At 43.2% G+C, this 10514-nt stretch overlaps 2 protein-coding genes across 4 annotated transcripts in view; one reads left to right on the top strand and one right to left on the bottom strand.

The window, feature by feature from the left end:
• The window catches only part of umad1 (UBAP1-MVB12-associated (UMA) domain containing 1), an 8108-nt gene extending 2144 nt beyond the window's left edge, over positions 1 to 5964 (bottom strand). For all 3 annotated transcript variants that reach the window (XR_003833056.1, XR_003833055.1, XM_029443673.1), the window contains exons 1-4: positions 5748 to 5964; positions 5120 to 5202; positions 3910 to 3995; positions 1 to 577 (exon numbers count right to left, since the gene is read on the bottom strand). The exon at positions 1 to 577 is cut by the window's left edge. Coding sequence is in view for 1 of the 3 variants with exons in the window: in XM_029443673.1 (XP_029299533.1) it covers positions 278 to 577; positions 3910 to 3995; positions 5120 to 5195 (462 nt within the window). In the remaining 2 variants the exon portion in view is untranslated. The remainder of the gene's footprint in view (positions 578 to 3909; positions 3996 to 5119; positions 5203 to 5747) is intronic.
• A 235-nt stretch (positions 5965 to 6199) lies between these two features.
• rpa3 (replication protein A3) lies at positions 6200 to 8970 on the top strand. The gene is made up of 4 exons (XM_029443674.1): positions 6200 to 6366; positions 6468 to 6542; positions 8030 to 8141; positions 8776 to 8970. Exons 1-4 carry the CDS (start codon positions 6268 to 6270, stop codon positions 8856 to 8858), a joined length of 369 nt encoding a protein of 122 aa, XP_029299534.1. The 5' UTR covers positions 6200 to 6267; the 3' UTR covers positions 8859 to 8970.
• Positions 8971 to 10514: the final 1544 nt, after the last annotated feature.

Here is a 10514-nt window from a genome sequence, read left to right as displayed (position 1 = left end):
GCATCATATAACCGTCTCCGTGTGGCGAGGGACTGGACGGTCCCGATGTGTTAACCAATCATAACGCTGCGAGCAACACAACCAGGAAGTGAAACTCAATCGTTCCTGTGATGCTGTGAGGTTACAACGCTTCACTGTGCTTATTAATTCTACAACTTATTTTCTGTTGAATGTATTTTGTTCATATTGCTACAGAATCACACGTGTTTAATATGTCGGAGGGCTGGAACCTCTCAGATAATCAACGAGCAGCCACAGACACCTCGTGGTTCACAGACTAAGCGCTCTGAAGCACAGAGTTCTCTAAAGTGAAGTCGTACTGAAAACTAGCCAGGTTGTAGTTTATGTCCCGGGGCAGCACATCAGCAAACAGGGGGAGGCCTGCGTGCAGGGCCAGAACATGTGGAGCCAAAGTGAAGGGGACGTCCCCGAGGAGATCTGGGAGAGTCGAAGCAGCTTCCACTGCTGACATGCCTGCTGCTGCTGCTGCTGGTGCTGCTGGTGCTGGTGCTGCTGGTGCTGGTAACGCTGTGCGCTGCTGTGTGTCGGTGGGTAGAGCTGGATATGGACAGAAGGACTGTGAGGAGACACAGAGACAGAGATAATGTCAGTGCTGCGAGCAGGAGCGTCACAAACTAGTGCACCTTAACATGTTGTAATAAAGAAAGAACAATATTTAATATCCTTCTTAAGATCTTCCCGGAGCTAAAGAACCAGCATCCACAATATAGTGTTTCTACATGTCTTAAAGCAGAGCCGAGATGCTGAGCAGAGGATACAGAGCAGAGGATACAGAGCAGAGGATACAGAGCAGAGGATACAGAGCAGAGGATGCAGAGCAGAGGATGCAGAGCAGAGGATACAGAGCAGAGGATGTAGAGCAGAGGATGCAGAGCAGAGGATGCAGAGCAGAGGATGCAGAGCAGAGGATGCAGAGCAGAGTTGTATGCAGAGAGAATATAGTGGAAAAGAGTCGAGGGTGAGATGACAGGAAGTCCTTCGGGGAGCTTGCAGAGCTGAGGACGTTCGTTTTGTTTGATTTAGTTGTGACTGCAGTCGTGTTTGAGACGCATGTTGTGAGCAGCGTTCACTAACACGCTGCTCTAACGAGAGCAACTCTCTTTAAAAAACAAAGATGTAATGCTGTAATTCATTGCGGCTGTAATTGTTCCATGTGCAGCGTTGTTTATTCCACAGGATGTGTCACTGAGTGAGCAGTGATCTGATGGAGTAAGTGCAGTAATGTAGAGTTAGTAACTAAACCACTTCAAACATCACAATGAGATTAGTGTCTTTAGCAACATTAAGTACTGAGTGAAATACCAAAGCAGTCAAATGACTCTCAGTTTATTTCCATGCAGCTGCTGCATTCAGTGGATTTACTTGACGTTCGTTCTTTTCTTTTGCAGAAGAGCCGAACTCTGGGGAACTCTGACATCTCTGACCTTTGAGGGATCAACATAACTCTGCTCTGCTGATGGAGAGGAAAGTAAAGAAAAACCAAAGTGCAGAATCACCAAAAGTTTCTTCTGTCGTTCAGACGAGCGGCAACAACCTCAACCCACCAAACCAAAACCCACCGGCTTTACTCAAAAGGAAACTGCAGATGCAATGATGCCACTCATGTGTTCTATCAAACAATGAACGCTGTAATCTCTCTGCTTACATGGACACATGATGGAGATACAACGAGACTGAAACAGGGATCACACAGGAACATGTCCTGCAGCCAGAGAGACTGTAACTCAACACAGACTCAATGATGATTCACTTTTAAATGCTTCCTCTGAACACGTTTCATATTATAGAGAAAGAACCTGCAGCCTCGGTTCAAACTGTTCACCTATACCAAGAAGATGTCAGTGACCTCAGGAAGTCTTAAAACCAGTCAGCTGCCAACTCGTACTGTTTCTAAGCTTCAGTGCTGGTGTTCAAACCACAGTGTGTGTCTTCAGAGCGCAGACACCGACCTTCACTTCTGTAACAGCGTAAGGAAGGAACATCGACCCCCCCCAGTGAACAACTGTTAACCGTGTGCCGACATACGACTCCTTCAGACTCTCTGCAGCAGCGACTTCATGGTGAGAGATCAGAGATCAGAGTGAAGCTGTGGAAGCAAGAAATCCTGGATGAAATCTTTGCTCATCGATGAGACAGAGATGTTCTCACTCTGAACCTTTGAAGAGACATGTGTTGCTCCTCACTGAGACCTCAGTCTGTCCTCCTCAGAGGTCTGAACATGAAACGTTTGAGACTTTGTTTTGAGCTCCAGCTTGTAATTAGAGGCACATGTGAGTACATGCAGAGAAGATGTCAGACCTCTGGGACTCTCGTTTCTGTGATGATCTCCAGAGTGTGAAGCTGCTCGTCAGCTCCTTTAACTAAAGATACAGGAGTCAACTCACGATTACTTTCACTACGGATTCATCTGCACAGAATACAACAGAATGAAACGAGGACCGGACAACGAACAGTTTCACGTTTACTGTGAACCACAAACATGAAACTTGGAAAACGACTAAACGATTAATTTATTATCAATGAGTCGTCGATTACTTTTCTGCCGATTGACGAATCAATTAATCGTTTCAGCTCGACTGAATTATTCATAAAGTGTTCCATCAGCATGTGCACACAACAAAACTTTATCCACATTTCAATAATTACAATCTCTCACAGAGAACAAGCAGGCGAGGATTTCACATCAGTTACAAGTTCATCTGCAGCTGGACACGTTAACCCCCAACTGTTACTGCCTCATGTTGAGAAGTGTGTGTGTGTGTGTGCAGTGAGGTTACAAAGCTGCAGCATCTCAGTCCTGCCTGTTGACCCATGTGATTAAAACTGGAGCGATGACCATGTGACATGTGGTCTCACCAGGATGCTATATGGGCCACACACACACACACACACACACACACACACACACACACACACACACACACACACACACACACACACACACACACACACACACACACACACACACACACACACACACACACACACACACACACACACACACCAAAAAATGTCCTTAATTAGAAACTGAGCGACTAACACTCAGGTGTTAAGGTTCCTACTCGTGTGTAACACCAGCAGAGTTCTTCTGTCTCAGCTCAGCTTTAAAGGCAGCGTGGTGAACTGTCGTGGTGAACTGTCGCGGTGAACTTTTGTGGTGAACTGTTGTGGTGAACTGTCGCGGTGAACTTTTGTGGTGAACTGTCGCGGTGAACTGTCGCGGTGAACTTTTGTGGTGAACTGTTGTGGTGAACTGTCGCGGTGAACTGTTGCGGTGAACTTTTGTGGTGAACTGTCGCGGTGAACTGTCGCGGTGAACTTTTGTGGTGAACTGTCGCGGTGAACTGTCGCGGTGAACTTTTGTGGTGAACTGTCGCGGTGAACTGTCGCGGTGAACTTTTGTGGTGAACTGTCGCGGTGAACTGTCGCGGTGAACTGTCGCGGTGAACTTTTGTGGTGAACTGTTGCGGTGAACTGTCGCGGTGAACTGTCGTGGTGAACTGTCGTGGTGAACTGTCGTGGTGAACTGTCGCGGTGAACTGTCGTGGTGAACTGTCGTGGTGAACTGTCGCGGTGAACTGTCGTGGTGAACTGTCGTGGTGAACTTTCGCGGTGAACTGTCGTGGTGAACTGTCGCGGTGAACTGTTGTGGTGAACTGTCGCGGTGAACTGTCGTGGTGAACTGTTGTGGTGAACTGTCGCGGCACGCCACTCAGGCCGGACCTCCAGCACCTGTCAGCCTCACAGCAGGTTGTTCTGTATGAACCGTGCAGGTCAGCTGGGACATAACAGCAGCCGCTCTTTCTTTCATGGCTCCGATCATTGAGCTCCAGTGATGATGATCGCACGGCCTCAGGGAGACTTCATATCATATCACTACAAGCTCACCCGGGACGGCTGCACTATGACGTATGTAGATGGCTGTGCGATGTTCATGGTCTGCATCTTCCTCCGCTGCTCGTCAACCGTCTCACCTGCAAAATAAATGTGGCAGACAGAAAATTATTAACAAGTAAAATAAGCATCAAGGGAACAAGATTCATCACCAATTAAAAACTCTTTTCAGATCATCTTCAGTTATAAAACCTTCGTCTTTAACGTTTGCTGTACATGATGAGCAGATAACAGGTAAAGTAGTACCTGGGAGGTGAAGCACTGGAACATTTTATTATTCAGTCATTGGATTAATAATGAAAGTAATCTGTAGTTGCAGCCTCAGAGCTTCTCAGATAAATCTGATGGATTATTTATTCTTAGTCTGCGTCTCCACACATGTTAATGTCTTGCTGGTGCTGCAGTCACTGAGCCGTGACGGAGGAACAACAGTCTAAGAGTGTTTACAGCGTCACAGTCTGGTGTGACAGGCGGCTGTTTATGGGGAACCTTGATGAAGAGGACCATGAGATGTCAGTAAGGGAACCTTGAGTTCAGATCTTTTAGTCAAACTTCTGTTTCTAGGTTAAGAAAGTTAAAACAATGGGATTAAAGGTTTACAGAACAAAGTCACACGTTCTGAGGGAATTACTTAATGTGTTGTCACACAGTGAAGAACGATCACGAGACAAGTGCACCACCACAGACTTCCTGTACTAATACATAATAATCAATAATAATATATTTCCCTTTACGGTCACAACCCAGCTGTAAAGCTCAACATCTCAATAAACTATTTAGGAAGCATTTCATCTGTAATATTCTGACTCTGACTTCCAGATAACCATCTCACGTCCAACAAAGTCGCAGGGTTAAAACATGTTATGTGGTGTGGCTGAACAGTGCAAGCTATAAGAAGAACAAAGAAGGGAATATCACACCATTCAAAACACTGTCACTTTAAAAATACTCTTCTTAAAGTCAATACGAGATATTAAATATTATATCTGCAGACATTTCCAGATCAGTAGGAGACAATATTTAGGCCATGTTACATCAAAACAACTTCCCACCACTCCTCCTTGTTTACTTTCACACACACATAACATACTTGGTGCATTAAAAGTATGGAATATTAAACTGGAAAACATGCTGTGCGTGTAATAAAGAGCATTTCAAAATGCCAAAATGTCAATTTAACATTTTATACGCTCGTGTTTCTCACCAATGATAACAAAGCCTCCATCGACTTCGGATGTTGACTTCTTTGAGTCTTTACGGAGTCCAAGAAAACTGAACATGATTGTCCTGTGAAAACACCAGAAATCAAAGGTTAAGATCCAGATTCACAGACAGACGTGCTTCTCTCGCTGAGATGTGACTTCATTTAAAGGTTTGTTCTCAACGCTCATAATACATAAAGACAAGATTCTTCTTGAAATTAATCAAACATCCAGGTACTAAGCCTCCTCTTAGTTCACTAAATGGTCGTTTTGTTCTAAGTTCTAATATTTCTTGGGTTTTTTATGCTTTCTTCATGCTGAATTACTTATTTCCAAGAAACTAATGATCACATATGTGGTAAACACAAGATTTAAAGAGGGGCTTTTGCACGTTTTACAGTGTTAGTTGTTTTAGTAATGTTGACTCTGAGATACTTTCTGTTGTTACATAAAGTAAACTAGTGCGTGGCTCCGATGACATCATGTTTCAGATAAATCAGCACATCAACTAAACTGACGTAACTCTATTCAACACTATATCATGTATAACATTAGCCTTATTCATGGCTTCAGATGCTTCTTTAACAGTAAAGACAGAAGCCTCTCACAAAGTGCAAATGACGGTCTTACTTTCGGCGGTTGTTGTGACGAGGTTCAGAAACTCAGTTCATGGCTCGCGAGTGTTTCAGTTTCGGTTAGTTTGGATCCACGCGGTTAGTCAGAAGTTATGACCTGATTGTTTGTTCCGTTGGTACTTTATCCGTGAAATGGTTATGTTATGTTATGTTATGTTATGTTATGACGCTGAGGTTACTGACCCCAATATTTTCCGTGTTCGTGTAGAAACTATAACACCACCTAAAGTTCCGATCCAAATGCTGCTCTCAGTAACAAACAGCGGAACTATTGATCGATGTTTCCGGGGAATAAAATGTTAGGGCACAGCGGATATGTCGTGTCAAACGTTGGAGGCGTTCGATTAATTATCCCGGCGTTTGCCGTAGTCACGAACCACACAGTTTTTCAACGTAACTGTAGAGATCCCACCCGCGCGGGCTAGCATGTGATACAAAACTATATAACTAAACATTTCCCGCGCGCTATTGCTTTGTCCAGATTTCAGTTAACGCCATAACAGTAAAACATCAAGATGGCAGGTATACTGGATGTCCCCAAAACAAGAATAACCTGCGCTATGTTGTCGCAGTACATAAACAAACCGGTCTGCTTCGTTGGGCGTGTTGAAAAGGTTCGTATTACTTCAGCAAAGTTGAGTGAAAATGATATTTTAACAGTTAAAAGCCCGGTTTAATGTCACTAACATGAAGTGTTTCTCTCGTGCCATGTCAGGTTCACCCAACAGGAAAAACGTTCACCGTCTCGGATGGAGAAGCAAAGATTGCAACAGTTGAACTTAACGATCCCGTGAGTACATTTCTTATCTGGTATTTAACGTTAATCAAATTGAGATATTTTTTGTCTTTAGCTATTTTTTTTTGTCAAAATGTTGCACTTGAAGTTATTTTCCACTTTCTGTAGAAACATCAGATGCAAGACCCCGGATGTCAAGACTGTTATTTATGTAACACCAGGTTGTTCAATTAAAAGGATCATTAAAAAAACTGCCAGCTGTATTCCCATGTATTATTATTATTATTATTATTATTATTATTATTATTATTACATTCAAGTCAGGGCGGTATGTCATTTGAAATCTCAAAAACTATATATCAATAAATAAAAAGTCTGTGAAATAACAACACGGTAAAGCCTATTTTAATATACTCCCATGTGAATTAAATACCTGACAAATTAAGACTTTTCTCATTTAATTAAGAACTTTAGTACCAAATGAAAATAACAGTTACAGGTTAAGTCTCACCAGAAAATAAAATATTTCCATATATCCACAATTTTTTTATTTAATTGAACGAAGTGTTAAAGTAAAGTAAACTACAATTAAAATATGTCACATCAGATTTCCTGACATATTTGAGTAATTGTGTATCAGGATATCTCAATATATGATTTCAACTTGATATTTCATTGAAATACAATAAGGTATCACATTGCATTGTTGCCCAGCCCTAATACAAGTCATGCAGCTTAGCATTTGTTTTTCCTTTGATAAACCAAGAAGCATGTCTATATTTATGTTTCATAACACATATTATTGTTTATATTTTCCTACAAAATAAGTTGTTCATTTCCAATCTTCCAGCTTTGTCAAAGATCTACATTTATTTGTATTTTTTAAAAGAAATGCATATGTCAGTGACTTGAATGTTACGATAATACACGAGCGTCCCGAGCTGGAGTCACATTAGAACAATATGCAGAGCTACTGAACATGTTTCCACAGAGTCTGAGGTTCAACACATACAGTACAACAAGTAACACATACTAACGGGGTGTTATGATAGGATGGCAAGAAGGAGCCTTCTACTCCTTAACCTTTATTTAAACCAAACCCTATGACAGGATCCCACCTGCCTCCAGCAGGGGGCAGTAACACAACACGACTCTGATGATGGCAGAATATTAGTTGCCCGGTGTTGTGTGCTGGTCGGGGGTGCAGATGATTCAACTGAAGGCTGAACTTTACAGAAGTACTAAACAGATTTACTTTAACTTCCTCCGCTACAGTCGTACGTTTCTAATGTGTTTTGTACAATGTTTTCACTTGTCTTTGTAAACAGGATACAAAATAGTTCAAATGAACTCCATTTCAACCAACTACAACATTAAACTTCTTCTTACGTGTTTGTGACAATATTGATAACCCAATAATATCATGCAATAGAAGAACATAATTATTACTTCTGTTTTAAATATGAATGTTTCTTCCATCACTGATATAGCGTGCACCAACAAGATGATTGTGTTAAAATCCTGTTTGTATTTTCCCCCAGCTGGATGAAGAGCTGAGCGGTGTTGTGGAGGTCATTGGTATGGTGTCCAACAAAGGAGCAATAATGGCGACCACATACAACCTGCTGCGAGAGGACAAGGGCATTGCTTTTGGTACGTCTTCTTTATTATCCCTACAAGTGAACACAGCGTCTATCTGTGGAGACTTACGGGATGTTCTGTGGAGACTTACGGGATGTTCTGTGGAGACTTACGGGATGTTCTGTGGAGACTTACGGGATGTTCTGTGGAGACTTACGGGATGTTCTGTGGAGACTTACGGGATGTTCTGTGGAGACTTACGGGATGTTCTGTGGAGACTTACGGGATGTTCTGTGGAGACTTACGGGATGTTCTGTAGAGACTTACGGGATGTTCTGTAGAGACTTACGGGATGTTCTGTAGAGACTTACGGGATGTTCTGTAGAGACTTACGGGATGTTCTGTAGAGACTTACGGGATGTACTGTAGAGACTTACGGGATGTTCTGTAGAGACTTACGGGATGTTCTGTAGAGACTTACGGGATGTTCTGTAGAGACTTACGGGATGTTCTGTAGAGACTTACGGGATGTTCTGTAGAGACTTACGGGATGTTCTGTAGAGACTTACGGGATGTTCTGTAGAGACTTACGGGATGTTCTGTAGAGACTTACGGGATGTTCTGTAGAGACTTACAGGATGTTCTGTAGAGACTTACAGGATGTTCTGTAGAGACTTACAGGATGTTCTTTGCTTTCTTCCCACAGATTTAGAGCTGTACACTGAAGCCCTGAAAGTGGTCCATGACTTCCCGCAGCACTACCCTTTTGAAGTGACGACAAGTGGATGAAGTTCGGCGAGATCAGCGTCCATCGTGTTTTGGTTATGGGCCTCGTTTTGTACAAATTAAAATGTGTAATCTCAAATAAGTTCTGTCTGTGAAATAAAACCTGTAAAGACCAGATGAAGTGGATTCTTCTCTTTTAGGATCGTTTTATATTCATCATGAAACAGGTTCAGGATCTGTGACCCTGTCCTTTTAAAGGTCCACTTACTGTCTTTATAAGCTGCATGGTCCTCATCACTGAGGAAGGCAGGCGATCACAGCTGTGAGTGACGCTTCCTCAGCGTCCAGTGGGCAGAATATGTAATCAAATGTTTATTTCTCCAGCACACAAGCGTTCAAATCCAAAACAAATTAGACAAGAAATAGGGAGAGAAATAATAAACTTTAGAAATATTGTAGATTTAAAGGTTTAATGTGTAATTCAGTGTGTCACCTCTGAACTGTCCATACAGTTAATGTTTATATGTTGGAGTTTGATTTATTTATGTTGTGTATTTACTCCTGTCAGGCAGGCAGGCAGACAGGCAGTCAGGCAATCAGGCAGGCAGTCAGTCAGGCAGTCAGTCAATCAGGCAGGCAGTCAATCAGGCAGGCAGGCAGTCAGGCAATCAGGCAGGCAGTCAGTCAATCAGGCAGGCAGTCAGGCAGGCAGTCAGGCAATCAGGCAGGCAGTCAGTCAATCAGGCAGGCAGTCAATCAGGCAGGCAGTCAGTCAGGCAGTTAGTCAGGCGGTCAGGCAGGCAGTCAGGCGGTCAGTCAGGCAGGCAGTCAGTCAGGCAGGCAGGCAGGCAGGCAGTCAGTCAGTCAGGCAGGCAGGCAGTCAGGCAGGCAGGCAGGCAGGCAGTCAGTCAGTCAGGCAGGCAGGCAGTCAGGCAGGCAGGCAGGCAACTAAACCAAAACTCTACCAAACTACAGAAACTCATCTCCAGTCAGAAAACTGCTGTCTCATCTTTATCCTTATTATAAATACTTATTTACAGCCGTGACAGCAGTGAATATTACTTCTTACTAGTTTGAACTCTTAAAGTTGTTGAGACACTTTGATCCCAGAGTAAATACATCATGTGTTCACAAGTCATCTTCAGATGTTCCAGTGTTCGCTGTCAGGAGTTTCATTTCAGTCTCATCCTTCAGCACGATGACGAATGATAAAAACCACTTCAGAGTTGTGACATAAAATGTGATAAAGGAGGAAATGATTGTTGTGAAATATAGCTCTACGTGTATATCACCGCTGAGGAGGCGGGGGGGTAATGTCAACTTGTAAAAGAAGAACGTCCCGGCCACAGTCTGCTGCTGGTCGGCTGGGAGAGCCGTCGCCTGGAGGAAGACAGCTGCCGTGTTCCAGCAAGTCCAGACACCGTTAATGTTGCAGCATCTGCTCCATCTGACACACACACACACACACACACACACACACACACACACACACACACACACACACACACACACACACTATCGCTTCCATCTCACACACTTTGTCATGGAAACTTCTTCCATTTTCTGCCACCTCCCTGTCAAATCCTGCACTCACTCGTTCATTAATTTATTTACTCACTCATTCACTCATCCATTCATTGGCAGGAGTCCCTGCTGAGCTGTACAACAGAAGACTTCTGCAGGTCGTCAGTGATGCCATGAATGAAACCGTAGACGCAG

This window comes from Cottoperca gobio, chromosome 11 (genome assembly GCF_900634415.1).
Source record: "Cottoperca gobio chromosome 11, fCotGob3.1, whole genome shotgun sequence".
NCBI lineage: Eukaryota > Metazoa > Chordata > Actinopteri > Perciformes > Bovichtidae > Cottoperca > Cottoperca gobio.
This window is presented reverse-complemented; position numbering and strand designations above follow the sequence as displayed.